The 15,545-nt window shown below is 37.2% G+C and overlaps 1 protein-coding gene across 7 annotated transcripts in view; it reads right to left on the bottom strand.

The window, feature by feature from the left end:
• The window catches only part of TRPM3 (transient receptor potential cation channel subfamily M member 3), a 974,199-nt gene that overhangs the window by 215,226 nt on the left and 743,428 nt on the right, over positions 1-15,545 (bottom strand). For all 7 annotated transcript variants that reach the window (XM_088837934.1, XM_088837932.1, XM_088837936.1 and 4 more), the window contains one exon: positions 8,052-8,226. In XM_088837934.1, coding sequence (XP_088694060.1) covers positions 8,052-8,226 — 175 coding nt within the window. The remainder of the gene's footprint in view (positions 1-8,051; positions 8,227-15,545) is intronic.

Below are 15,545 nucleotides of genomic sequence, written 5' to 3' on the forward strand. Positions count from 1 at the left end.
TTGAAAAATACCTGGTGATTGATTGATTTGAAAAGTGATGTTATCAGTCCTACTTTTAGGTTTTCATTTAAAATTTAAACACACATACACACATATATATATTATTTATATGTTAATATATATACTTATATTTAATCAATTTTATAGAGTTAAATTAACATATCAATTTCATTACACTGAATTTGAGTATATATAAATTCAGTTTAATAAAATATATATACACACACACTGAACACTATACTATCTCATATAGTTTGTCCCCTTTACCAGCTTTCCTTCAGCCTGTTCAGACTGGTTCTTTGTTCTGTGTTGAGCTGCATAAAAGAGGGTCATATGTTAGCTTTTCCTTGATCATTCATACTGACTCTCAGTTTAGATATAGTATTTGATGGGAAAGGGGAAAAGAAGCAATAGAGTTATCATATTGCCATTTTGTGGAAAATTAACATAAATGCTTCCACTGAATAGAGTCTCATGAGGAATGCCACACTCAAAAGCTGTGTGTTCTGGTAACACTTTATACATTTATCATGTATACTATGTATACATGTATATTAGTTATTGGTACTCATGCCTGTGTTGTAGATTTCCAATTAATCTCCAATGTGCCACATCCTGCCTATCCTCTTACAGTAAAATGTTAACTTGGAAAGCAGTTTACAAAGACAGAACTTTTTTTTTTTTTTTTTTTATAAATAAAGCTACCAGTATTCTGTGTCTGTACAATACGTTTCCAACTTTTCTTACTTCCCTTCTGAGGTCACAAGACAGAATCCAGTTTTGACATGCTTTTTATAGAAAATTCTAGAAAAGAAACAAGGCAAGATGAAATTAACAACAAATAAAATGGACACGAAGTTGGCATGCTTGCTATTTGTTTCCTTCTTTCTCACTTGACATTCCAATTATGTCTAAATCATGCTGGAGTACAATCCATCAAGATCAATTACTTTCTTTGGACAGATCTTACAGAGACAAATGATAGGCCTGTGACATCCTTCAGCTTTAACTAGTAATCTCTTGAGCAGCAGAAGGAACCAGTGGCCACCACCCAGAAAGATACGCCTTAGGGAATACAATCTACACCTGGGATTCTAAATTGATACTTTCCTGATGGACTTTCTCCTGTCTTTGGTTATTTTGATTTTCTTTGGAGAGAGGCAAACTTGTCACATCTCTGTTAGGATCAGTTCAGTTCAGTTCAGTTCAGTCGCTCAGTCGTGTCCGACTCTCCGCGACCCCATGAATCACAGCACGCCAGGCCTCCCTGTAGTTATATAATTTGAAGCCACACAACAAAATTTTCCTTCATTTCTACTTTATGTTTCATTTATGCCTTTACTTCATCTAATCCAAAAGTGTAGGGACCCCATTGTTGTGTTGTTGTTGTTTAGTCACTGAGTCATGTCTGACTCTTTGTGACCCCATGGATTATAGCCCGCCAGGCTCCTCTGTACATGGGATTTCCCAGCCAAAAATACTGGAGTGGGTGGCTTTCCTTCTCCAGCGGATCTTCCTGACCCAGGGATCAAATTCATTTTTCCTGTTTTGGCAGGTAGATTCTTTACTGCTGAGTCACCAAGGAAGTTCCCTTTAAATAGACAAATCAGACTTATCTTGAATACATTATTTACCTCCTATATTTGAAAGCAAGCCGTTGCTCATTTATTCTTCACAATACCGGAGGCAAATTCCACTGGCACATAAGGATGTGAAGTCTATTTGTGTTTGCCCCATTGATAACCTCCCAAAAGTTATGACTACTTAAAACTTAAGTTTTCTGCTTCTTTGAGTTCTGCTTCTTGCCTTGGGTATCTAAAAATGGTAAATCCAGGTGATAATTTGGGGCATAAACTTGACAAAATAAACACAAACATCAATAATACAATTTGGATGAATAAGGGGCATCATCTCAGGACACACATTCATTCAGATGTCTTTTTCAGGCTGACATTTTTCATCAGTGAGTACTTGCTCAATAGCTGATAAATGAAGGGCTAGATCATATTTCTCTGAAATCTGAGACTTGAGTTGACAATTATCAAGCAAAGTAATCTCTGACTTGCACTTCAGGCACCTACAATTGGAAAGGTATTCCTGACTAGGAGTAAAGCTGGTCATCTCAGTCAACACAGCAAAAAGGGGAATCCTAGTATTTAAAAACTGAGGTAATTGAATCTAATGCTACTTGGATAGCATTCATCTATTTATGTCTGCAGTGCTGAGTCATTCATGATGCAGAAATAACATTTGATAATATTTCTAAAGCAATGAAATTAGTCAGGGAAAGTGACTTGTGATGCATTCTAAACTAACACAGATGAGAAATAGAAAATCCAGTACATCAATAAGGAAAAAAACATAGTCTGACCATTTTTTTCTGGTAGTATATGCCTCAGAGCAGAGATTGGGAGAAAAGATAAAAATAAGAATTTAATTGTAATTGTCTCCTAGTTTATCCAAACCCACAGCACTGGGAGAGATAGTCTGCCTTTTTCTACCTCACATAACCTCATCTACAAAAGTTAATCAGTTTTTCCAATCATAATTTGCTTCCAGAGTCATTCCCTTTCAAATTCATGTTCTTGAAAGGTGGTTATTAGCAGAGAATTTAAAGTCAAAATATCAAGTTCACAAAAGTTAAGGTACAAAGTGTGTAAATTTTTTTTCACATCTTTAGGATTATGAAACTGAAAAGCTTTAGAGCTGAATATAAAAATTTATAGTCCTTGGGCCTATATTATTTAACAACTTGTAAATGAAGCTAAAATTTTAAAAATCATATTTACATTTCTAAAGTAACTGAAAAATAAAAATAAATTATTTCAAACCCCAATTCAGGTTTCATAAACCGAGTATATATGTTCCCTATATTCAATATTATATGTACAATCACACACTTTTATTTGCTTAGGTCTGTTTATATGAACATAGTTATGCATTTATATTTACTTGTAGTGAAACTTGTCTGAACTCTGTTGGACTTTGTTGGAAATCAAAGAAGAAATGCTTCTTGATGAATAAAGTCCAGTTGGGCCTTTTTTTCTTTTTTTAGCTTATAATAGGCACACTAATGATTTTTAACATTGGCTGCGCATGTGTGGTTGGACAATTTCTTATCAAGTTAAATAAACATGGTTAATTCTGTCAGTTATTCAGAGGGCACACAGAAACATTCTGAATGCATTTTATCATGTTAAATTTATAACTGCTTTCCCGAAGCAGAGCAAACTTTTATCATAACATTTATATGATATAAATAAATATATATATATTTAGGGCTTTCCTTGTGGCTTAGCTGGTGAAGAATCCACCCACAATGTAGGAGACCTGAGTTTGATTCCTGGGTTGGGAAGATCCCCTGGAGAAGGGAAACGATACCCATTCCAGTGTTCTGACCTGGAGAATTTCATGGACTATATAGTTTATGGGGTCGCAAAGAGTCAGACACGACTGAGTGACTTTCACTCACTCAGATTAGAAAATATAATGCTCCCTTTTAGTCTTCTATGTTCTTAATAATCATTTTTAAATGTTCTGAAAATTATTAAAGTTTTAATTTTAATAATTCTAAAGATATAAAAATATCTTAACTTTTTATTTTCATACTAGTTACACTCATTATAGGGCATGGTATTTCTGTCTCTTAATTTTAGAGTTGGGGTATGATGATTTGGGTCCCTTGGACTGCAAGGAGATCCAACCAGTCCATTCTAAAGGAGATCAATCCTGGGTGTTCATTGGAAGGACTGATGCTAAAGCTGAAACTCCAATACTTTGGCCACCTCATGCGACGAGTTGACTCACTGGAAAAGACTCTGATGCTGGGAAGGATTGGTGGCGGGAGGAGAAGGGGACGACAGAGAATGAGATGGCTGGATGGCATCACCGACTCGATGGACATGAGTTTGAGTGAACTCCGGGAGTTGGTGATGGACAGGGAGGTCTGGCGTGCTGTGATTCATGGGGTTGCAAAGAGTCGGACATGACTGAGCGACTGAACTGAACTGATGATGATTTGGGTGGGGGAAGGAAAAGAATCCACAGGACGTAGAGCTGGTCTGCTGGGATTTCAGTTTGTAACCAGAAATGCATTGATTTTTTCTTTTTGGAGTACACAGAAAAATAAAAAACTAAATGAAAGAGCTGAAGGCAGCATAAGTATACTTATATATTTAAAAGACAGTATCACTGAAGTACTATATGAGGAAGCAATAGAGCACATACCACAAAACACATTTCAGTAAATTTTTATAATATACTGAACTGGCCTGGGATCATGGGCTGTATGGCCTTGAGAAAGCACCTAATTTCTTTGTGTATCTGTCCCCTAGGTTAAATAATATATAGAGCCATGCCCAGCTCCAAATGTGTAATATTTCTCTTATATTAAAACAGAATCTGGAAAAGCAGCTTATCAGAGATTTCAACATTTTTCAAGGTACCCAACCCAAGACAACGACAAAACAAGCACGAGGTCCATATTTTCATTGTATATAAACCTGGAAATCTGAAGTGCTGAGGTTTCTCAAAAGGAAACATGCATTCTGAGTGCAAACTTATATCTACTTTGTAGGGATACAACAAAATAATGCCAGCACGAAGACAAAAAAAGTGCCAAAGCTTAAGGTTATATACATTCCTTAATAACCAATTGTTACATTTAAATTAATGAGAACTATGGCTAAGTTTTTAATAAAGGCAAAGCATCATTGGACATGAGTTTGACCAAGCTCTGGGATGGGAGATGGTGAAGGATAGGGAAGCCTGGCATGCTGCAGTCCAAGGAGTCACAAAGAGTTGGGCACGACTGAGTGACTGAAAAACAAAGCATAGCTGAGGATCTTCAACTTTTATTGGTAACAGACACGGCACCATGTAGGCAAATATTCTCTGTTTAGTTTCTTAACTATAAAATGGACTGATACTTACTATTAAAGAAGATAATGATAACTTCATCGAATTTGCCAGAAAGCAAATTCTAACGTGGTGCTTTTTTCTTTTAATATCAAAAGCTTTAACAGGGCCTAAAGTCACCGACAGGGTTCACAATGTTAAGCTGAGAGCTCTGTGCCTCTGATTTTCTTCCTTTCACATGCCTAGGTACATGTACTAAGGGTTAGTATATGTACTAACTAAGGGAAGCGTGCTGCTTAACGCCTTACCTGGCATGCTCGGCTGGTGGCAAAGACAAGAGGAGGAATGGGACAGGAGAAATGGCATTGAGTTGCCATGCTGAGTCTATCTTAAGTCAGGCTGGGTGAGGGAGAGGTGCCAGAGGGAGTGACCTGAGTAGACAAACTCACCTGTCATTACTATTATTATAATGATACACTGTCAGTTTATAAGACTTGCTATGAAATCTTTGAGGGTAGAAATAGCTTGTTATTTTTTTTTTCCATATCTTAGTGCACGGCACCCAATAGACACTGTATATTTATGGAAGGGATGAATAAAAGATACCTAATTCCTTTGGCGGAGAAGGCAATGGCAAGCCACTCCAGTACTCTTGCCTAGAAAATCCCATGGATAGAGGAGCCTGGTGGGCTGCAGTCCGTGGGGTCGCTAAGGGTCGGACACGACTGAGCGACTTCACTTTCACTTTTCACTTTCACACATTGGAGAAGGAAATGGCAACCCACTCCAGTGTTTTTGCCTGGAGAATCCCAGGGAAGGGGGACCCTGGTGGGCTTCTGTCTATGGGGTCACACAGAGTCGGACACAACTGAAGTGACTTAGCAGCAGCAGCAGCAGCAATTCCTTTGGGGTTTCTTTCTCCCACTACTTTCATGTGTTAGGAGAACTGATTACGTTAGGAAATTCCTTATTTAAAGCTTCAACAGCTCCCTTGAGTTCTCCTTCTTAAAGTCATCCACACCAGAAGAATTACTTCTAATCATCTGCAGGAGGAGATCTCAGATGCAGTGGATGGGTATGCAAGGAAGTCCTCCAAGGGGCTGGTGCTTTGAACTGTTGAAAGCAGCATGGGGAAGGGAGTTGCTATATCAAGGAAAGTGTGTGAAGGATTCAAGATCACTTTACACAGGACCAGAGTGGTTACCATTACAGACAGTCCACTTTCCAAGCCAGTCTAGAAGGGTATGATGGGACAGGGCACCAAACGCTTTTGTAAACATTTAGTATTTGTACACATATAGCAGCTTGGGGAAGCTGGTATTTGGAGGTCAAGCCTGGAAGTTGCACACTCCAGCTTCTCTCAAGTTGCTGACCTGCATTATACGGTCCAGGTTAGTTGTGCTTCATGTGTAAAAACCCAGTTCCTATGCTTTTTAGCCATTTGTGTGTCTTCTTTGGAGAAACGTCAATTTAGATCTTCTGCCCATTTTTTTTTTGACATTGAGCTGAACAAGCTGTTTGTATATTTTAGAGATTAATCCCTTGTCAGTTGCATAGTTTGCAAATATTTTCTCCCATTCTGTAGGTTATATTTTCATGTTGTTTATAGTTTCCTTTGGTGTGCAAAAGTTTTTAAGTTTAATTAGGTGTCATTCGTTTATTTTTATTTTAATTACTCTAGGAGGTGGGTCAAAAAAGGTATCATTGCAATTTAAGTCAGAGAGTGTTCTGCCTATGTTTTCCTTTAGGAGTGTTATAGTATCCATCCTTACATTTAGGTCTTTAATCCACTTTGAGTTTAATTTTGTGTATGGTGTTAGAGAGTGTTTTAATTTCATTCTTTTTCAAGTGGCTTCCCAGTTTTCCCAGCACCACTTATTGAAAAGACTATCTTTCCTCCATTGCATCTTCTTGCTTCCTTTGTCACAGATTAGACCATAGGTGCATGGGTTTATCTCTGGACTTTCCATCTTATCCCACTGAGCTATATTTCTGTTTTTGTGCTAGTAACATACTGTTTTAATGACTATAGCTTTGTAATATAGCTTTGAAACTGCAATGAGGTATCACCTCACACCTGTCAGAGTGGCCATCATTAAAAATCTACAAACAATAAATGCTGGAGAGGGAGTGGAGAAAAGGGAACCCTCCTACGCTGTTGATGGTAAGGTAAATTGGTGCAGCTACTATGGAGAAAGTATGGAGGTTCCTTAAAAAACTAAAAACAGAGCTACCATATGATCTAGCAATCCCAGTCCTTGGCATATATCTGGAGAGAACCATAATTCAAAAAGGACACACACATTCTAATGTTCATTACAGTACTATCTGCAACAGCTGAGAGATGGAAGCAACCTAAGTATCAATCGACAGAGGAATGGATAAAGAAGACATGGTATACACATATAATGGAATATTACATGGTCATTAAAAAGAATGAAATAATGCCACATGCAGCAACATGAATGGACCCAGAGAGTATCATACTAAGTAAAGTAAGTCAGGCAGAGAAAATCATATGATATCACTTATATGTGGAATCTAATAAAAATGATACAAATGAACCTATTTACAAAACAGAAACCAACTCATAAATCTCAGAATCAAATGTATGATCACCAAAGGGAAAACACAAATCTTGAAATCAAACTTATGATTACCAAAGGGAAAACATGGAGGGGGGAGTGATAAATTGGGAGATTGGGATTAACACATATATGCTACTATATATAGAATAGATGACAATTGATGACCTACTGTATAGCACAAGTAACTCTACTCAATATTCTGGAATAACCTATTATGAAGAGAATATGAAAAAGAATATATGCACATATATATTTATAAGGGATGTACACCTAAACTAACATATTATAAGTCAACTATATTCCAATAAAAGTCATTGGGAAAAAAACCCAATTCCTTAGTGGAAGGAGGAAAAGGGAAAAGGAAAATGAAGAGGAAGGAGCCCATGTCCTATGGCCCCTCCATTCCCCTAGTTCTCTTTATCATCAGTATGGACTAGTGTAGCTTTCATGGTATTTCCCACCTCATAGGACATTTAGAATATGTTCTCCGCTCTTCCCAGGCTCCTTCCCATGCCAAACCATCAATCAACTTACACAGTCTCTTCCAAGCTTGGAACACAAGCTTAGCACTCATAGTTTAAATCCAGGGCCTGGCAAATTACCTACCCGCCTTCTTCTGAATATTTATGCCCAAATGCCAGGATGTCGGATGCCCGTCCACTCCCATCACAGACAACAACTGGCACAGGAGGGGTGTCTCGAAGGTACTCCAAGACAATTGAGATCACATTGGGTCCTCCTTCCACAATGAGTGCCACCACTGGAACGCCTTGACCGATTCCTGCATTAAAAAAGGAAAAGAAAAGGAAAAAAAAAAGAGAAAAGAACACAAAGCCAGCAAACCAAAGAAACAAAAAGAGAAACAAAAAGCACAAACTAAAATTACTGAGCATGGGGGAGGAAACAACATATGAAGGGATAACACACGGAGCGAAAATTTGCAGAAAACCCTTTAGAAGAATTTTCCTACCAGAGAGTCCATTAGACTCTGCCCTCTCCCTGTAACTCCCAGGGCGCTGGGGTCAGTTAAAGTGTTGATGACCATACCTCACAGGGGAGGCGCAGAGTGAGAAGGTGGGAAAGTTGGTTAGTAGAGGAAGCCAGTAGCCAAAAGATTGGAAGCTAAATGTGATCTTAAGCAAGTCTCATGTGGATCCATTGGCCAGTTTCCTATACGAAACATGGAAAGTTAAAAAAAAAAAAAAGTCACCTCCCTGAAGTTATCACAGTGCTAAGAAAATGCCTAAATGGTTCTTATATTAAAGGCTACCAAAATCAGCCGAGGGTATATTTTAACTTGTTGAATCAACTGCTAGCTAAATTAGGGGTCTATCTATTTCTGACCACAGGTGATCAACTTGATTATGGATTTTTAACATATAATGGTCATAATAAATTACCCAGGAGATACGGCATCTGCCATCTGCCATTATTGTGTCCTTCACTATAGAGTGAGTTGCCAGGCACATGATGGGCAAACATTGGTTGAATTCACTTGAATTAAGGAATTTCAGTTATTTACACTGAGTCAATAGACACTGCTTTTTCAAGTAAAAAAAATTACCCTAACATCAGCACTTATGTATGTTCAATCTAACATAATAAAGTACTGAAAACAAATGTCCATGAGAGACATGATGAGAAAAGAAAGTGAAGAAAAGTGAAAGTGTTAGTGTCTCAGACATGTCCTACTCTGCAACCCCATGGACTGTATCCTGCCAGGCTTCTCTCTCTGTCCATGCAATTCTCCAGGCAAGAATAGTGGAGTGGGTAGCCATTCCCTTCTCAAGGAGATCTTCCTGACCCAGGGATCAAACCTAGGTCTCCCTCATTGCAGGCAGATTCTTTACCATCTGAGCCACCAGGGAAGTCCATGAGAAATGAATTAGTTTTCAAGTGATACCTCAGGTTATCATCATTGGTGAGGGAATAACTTCTTTTGTTCAATTTGGTGTCACATTGTATTTTTCCACTCTGTCTTCTCAGTATAGTTAGGAAAATGGGCAGTTCCATAAAAATGAGATGGTTTTGTAAGGTACACAAAGCACTTATCTTAAAAAGGCAAGAATCAAGCTTTTGTACCATTTCTGTAAATATGAACTGAAATAACCCCTTAGTCACCTCAGTTCTTTCTCTTCCCACTTCTGCTATGGTATTTTATCTTTTATCAAGAAACTGCTTCCCTATGAAAAATGAGTTTGATGTTTGACTTCTTGCTCTATTAACAAAAGATTCTATTAGACTTGTGTGACCAGTTTTACTTCTAAAGTATAAGTACATCAGTCTCCCAGGGCCTTATCTCCTCTAAGTCAGTGTTTTTCATGGTTTGATTTTCATCTGCAAAGAATGGTCCAAAATGCCAGTTACACAAAGAAGAATGCTATTTTAAATTTACATTTAAAAAATGTAAGAAAATGACAATTGTTGATTAAGGCAAGAAGCCAAGATTTCTTTTTGGTCCCTGGAAGGAATTGTGAGAGAGAGATGACTCATGGTCTCATCAGAGTTTTCGGTGGATGGGAAATTTTTGAGAATTACTCTTTCAAATCCAGGAAGAGGGAAATAAAAGGTCATGCTGTTCTCCTTTGACCCAGAGCCCTAAGGACTCAGACAAAAGGGCATTTTAAAGCTCTATTTCCGTGTCTATGAAGGAGACACTTTCCCCACTGCTGTTGATTATGATTAAGTTCCTGTTGAAAGGCATGTTGAAGATTAAGGGCTAACTTGAAATGTTAATACAGCATACTTCTTTTTGAGGAGAATTTTCTGAAATAAAAAATACCCACTCCTGTACAGATTTATATTCTAAGATGCCTTGGAATTCCAAGGCACATTAAAAGTTATTTTATAAAGCATTTTATGTTTAAACATAAACTTACACGTTAAAAGATATTTTATAAGGTATTTCCAAAGTACCATGCCATTTAGTTTTCTCCTTTGCTTTTCTTCAGCCCATACTCCCATATGGTTTTATGTCAAGGGACAATACACCATACCTGCTGTTTTATACCAAATGATAACATTTACACTACTTCTAGGATCTTCTAAGGGAGACTAAATTCTGTTTAGCCTAAATTGGTTAAATTCTGATTCTTTAGCACTGATTCTATCAGTGGGTCATTACTCCTACTTACAGACCAACTATGATCCATTCATGGAGGAAAAAGTCATAAAATGGACCTTCTAGAATGTTCCTGATTTAGAGTCTACCAGACAATAGGCAAGATGTCTGGAAAATTCTCCTCTCTTTGAGAGGAATCATAGGTGCAAAGGGGGCTTTCCTGGTGACTTAGACAGTAAAGGATCCACCTGCAATGCAGGAGAGCTGGGTTCAATCCCTGGGTCAGGAAGATCCCCTGGAGAAGGGTATGGAAAACCCCTCCAGTACTCTTGCCTGGAGAATCCCATGGACAGGAGCCTGGCAGGCTACAGTCCATGAGGTCACAAAGAGTTGACACAACTGAAGCGACTGAGCACACACGCATGCATAGGTGCAAAGGATCACTTTTCATGGGCAGATTTGTGAGCAATAAGCTGTCAGTTGTATCTGTCAATAAATCAAATTGTTATACCCTAGAAATATAGAAGCATTTAGATGGTCATATTTCCTATATTTGAAATGAAGCTGTAAGTAACTGAAATGAAGAAAACAACTACATTAATTCAGATATATATATATATATTTCAGGGCTAAAAATAGGATGGAGCAAAATATCAAAATATTATCTTTTTTCATAAATTGAATATATCCAATATATCTAATGACTCCAAATTCTCTCCCATTTCCTTTAGATAAAAATTTGTTCCACAGACCCTTAAAGCCTAAAATGAAAGTATTTTTTATTTTCTTAGTTACAGGTGGTAGAGAATCAGGCCATGCCTAAAAATTTGCTTTGTGTAAATTAAATGTGCCAATATATGGCAACATTAAACCTTTTTTGTCAATACACACACAGACACACACACACACCCCACTCTCATGTATTGTCTTTTTCTGAGAAAAGAATATGATATAAAATAATTAGTAATGATCCAAAGTAATGGTCCTTAGCCTATTTTTTTTTGAGACAAGAGTCTTTGAACACTTTGGTGAATCCAATGAAAGCTAATGATCTTTTTCCAAGAAAAATAAAGGCACACAAGGACAGTCACAAAAATGCTTCTATGCAATTTCAAAAGTTCATGGATTCCTGAAGTCTATTCATAAAAACCTTGCTAATGGACCCTCACAAAGCCCCACCCTAAATTAAGAATACTGATACAGAGTTGGTCATCTGTATCTGTGAGTTTCACATCCATGAATTCAACCAACTGCAAATTGAAAAAAAAAAAAAAAATTCCAGCAAGATCCAAAAAGCAAAACTTGAATTTGCTGGGTACTGCAATTCATTTCATAGCATTTATTTGTATTAAGTATTATAAGTAATTTAGAGATGATTTAAAGTTTACTGCAGGATGTGCATAGGCTGCCTGCAAATACTGCACCATTTTATATAAAGGACTTGAGCATCTGCAATTTTGGTATCGGTGGGACTGGAACCAGTCTCCTGAGGATACCGAAGGACCACTATATATGCAAAGAGCATCAGTTTGTGTTCTTTTACGAAGCTCACTGAAAGTCAAGTGTTACTCGCTCAGTCATGTCTGACTCTTTGTGACCCCATGGACCGGTAGGCTCCTCTGTCCATGGAATTTTCCAGGAAAGAATACTGGAATGGGTTGCCATTCCCTTCTCCAGGGAATATTCCCGACCCAGGCATCGAACCTGGGTCTCCTGCAATGCAGGCAGATTCTTTACTATCTGAGCCACCAGGGGAATTCGGTCCCATCACTTCATGGCAAATAGATAGGGAAACAATGGAAACAGGGCAGACTTTATTTTCTTGGACTCCAAAAATCACTGCAGATGGCGATTGCAGTCATGAAATTAAAAGATGCTTGCTCTTTGGAAGAAAAGCTATGACCAACCTAGATAGCATATTAAAAAGCAGAGACACTACTTTGCTGACAAAGGTCTGAGCTATGGTTTAGTCAGAGCTATGGTTTTTCCAGTAGTCATGTATAGATGTGAGAGTTGGACTATAAGGAAAGCCGAACATCAAAGAATTGATGCTTTTAAACTGTGATGTTGGAGAAGACTCTTAAGAGTTCCTTGGACTGCAAGGAGATCAAACCAGTCCATCCTAAAGGAAATTAGTCCTGAATATTCATTGGAAGGACTGATGCTCAAGCTGAAGTTCCAATACTTTGGCCACCTGATGTAAAGAACTGATTCACTAGAAAAGACCCTGATGCTGGGAAATATTGAAGGCAAGAGAAGAAGGGGATGACAGAGGATAAGATGGTTGGATGGCATCATTGACTCGATGGACTTGAGTTTGAGCAAGCTCCGGGAGTTGGTGATGGACAGGAAGCCTGGCATGCTGCAGTCCATGGGATCACAAAGAGTCAGACACAACTGAGCAAATGAACTTAACTGATGAAACTCACTGAGGCATCTGAGAGAGGTTCTAGAAAAGGTTTTCGGACAAAACCAGTCTGGGGAAACTATATCACATTGTTACTGCCCAGTTTTATTGATTAACCAAATTTCCCACTGTCTATAGTTTATTTCTCCTCCTGTCCTCCTGTCCTTCATTCCTTTCTCTTTTCCTTGTTTTTCTTTATTTCTTCTGTTCACGCTTTCTTTTCTAAATGGTATTTTGGATAAGGGATATTTTAAAAGTCTCTAAAGAAAATAAATTTTATGTCTGTAGCATATGAGCTCATTAGTAAAGAAAAAAGCTTTTTAAAATATCAAGAATGGTATATTTTTTATTAGTGAAATAAAGAAAGCATTTTGGGAATTCACTGAAGATCCAACTGGATTCATAAGGACCACTACCAGTTTACGTCCACAAAGGAAATAATATTACTCTGAAGAGCTTCACAAATGTACTTGCTCATCTGAAACTACTGACCATTCACAAAAAGCAGTTTAGATTTATAGTTTTTTAAAAATACAATCTTTATTACTACCCAAAAGTTTTCATTTTATCTAGGTCCCTCAGAGATTTTTTTTTGGTCAGTACTTGCTGTTTTGGTTTTGGGGAAAGTTGGTTAATTCCTTACTTGATAATAATTTTTCATTTTCTACCAGAACCAAGAACTTCTTAGAGATTTCCATTAGAATTTAATTTTAGAGCAGCACAACGTTGCTTAATTAGGAAGAGGCAAGATGTTTGCCACAATATTTATAGTTTTTGTAATTTTGGAACTGGAAGCATTATAGCTGATAAAAAAAATGTGAGCTTGAGTAATGGACTTCGCAATCTAGAGATTCCAGGTTGACCTAGGTCTTTTAAATTATAAACTGAGCCCCAATTAATGGTTCTTTGTAGAAGATAACCTTTTAGACTTCTGTCTCATTTTGTTATACTTGCTATGCAGTTCAGCCTGGGCTACCAATAATTTAAATATTGTCAAAATTGGCCTTAAACAAAGACCAGGTTGGGTACTGTGAAGAAGGGAGGTGGAAGGGATAGAGGAACATCTTAAAATTCCAAAAGAGTTTTTTCTCTTTCTATTTCTATTGACATGAGACTATAATCTATGATCAGTTCAGCCACATGTAAAAATATTTGGTGTACTGTAGTGAAATTCTTGGACAACTAGAATTTTGATCCAACTTAACTAATCCTTTGGTTTACTGTCAGCCTTACTGTGTATGACCTAAAATGCCAATGGGCTCAAGGAATTTGTATTTTTTATTTGAAAACAGTTTATTATTTACATAATGATGGAGCATAGAAGATTGATATTAAGTTAATAACCAAAGCCACACATGATGTGATCATTTTAGTATAGGTCATTTGGAAAAGAGGCTTGAAATTTTACATGAGAGATGACTTCTTGAAGATCTTAGTCACTTGGAGACCAAGACAGTGATGGGTAGACATTTCTGTTTACCAGATAAAGCTGTTTAGCAGTAACATGGACACAGTTAACTCACTGGCCTTGCCAGTTCTGGGATTATGCGGTTCTTAATGATTCAGAAGTTTGTCAAGAGAATTCACATGCTTTGAAAGTATGCACATAGTGAGAGTTTGTCAGTATAGTTTATGCTGCACAATTTTAAATTTATGTTAGTAAAATTTGTACATTATTAAAAAGCACTGAACACATCTTCTTTATCCCATTTCTCATTTGAATAGTCTGGTCTTTGATTCAATGGTTGACTCAACCAGTAGATATACTGATCACTGTCTCCTGTATTTGGACTATAAAGGGGTGATAAACTCAGTAAGCCATTAAAGTCTTGTAGTTTACAAACAGAACTTTACACAGATCGGGGGGTGGGGTGAGTGGCAACAATTACCGTAGTGATGGGAGAAGAAGCAGTCAAGCTATTAGTATCTACCTGATTTTAATAGGCACCAGTTTACTGCCTACTCGAGAAATAGTGACTGAAGTTTGCATAATACTACAGCTTTTTACAAGTATTGAATAGTTTTAGAATTAGGTTCTTGCTACCCTTAATGCAACTCTTCTGTGGTCTGGAAATTCTGGGATGGATTTATGATATTAAATAAAGCTGGTAATCAGCTATGTTTGACAACACTCGATGCTATTCTTGGTTATTAAGTTTAAGGTGCTTCTTACAATTAGGAAGTTTATCAGAACATGAATATTCAGGTATAACTGTAGAATATTGCTCTACAGAGAATAATATTTTAATATGCTTTTTTTCCCCAAAATAAATATGATTGGAAATCTTTGAGCTACTAAGGAACAGCATGAGCCCAGGAAAATATCTAGGGATGATATAAAAAAAATTCACCTCATTTTAATTAGAATGTCTCTTCAGTCTTCAAAGGAAGCAGACATTTTAGATACTGTCTTCATGTTTTGGAGATAGAACACATTATCTTTCCAAGACAACAGAACTATAACTGGAATGTACCTGATCTTACTTGGAAATGGGTAATAAACCCATTTGTTTTTAACAAATCCTGACCATATACTCAATTGGTAAATGCCAATTCCAGTTCAAACCAATGTCATGTATCATTATTATTACACTTTTTTGTCACTATAATTCTGTACCTAAATGGATGCTTA

The sequence above is a fragment of the Moschus berezovskii genome, chromosome 7 (assembly GCF_049115385.1).
Source record: "Moschus berezovskii isolate FMDL1 chromosome 7, NW_MosBer_1.0, whole genome shotgun sequence".
Lineage (NCBI taxonomy): Eukaryota > Metazoa > Chordata > Mammalia > Artiodactyla > Moschidae > Moschus > Moschus berezovskii.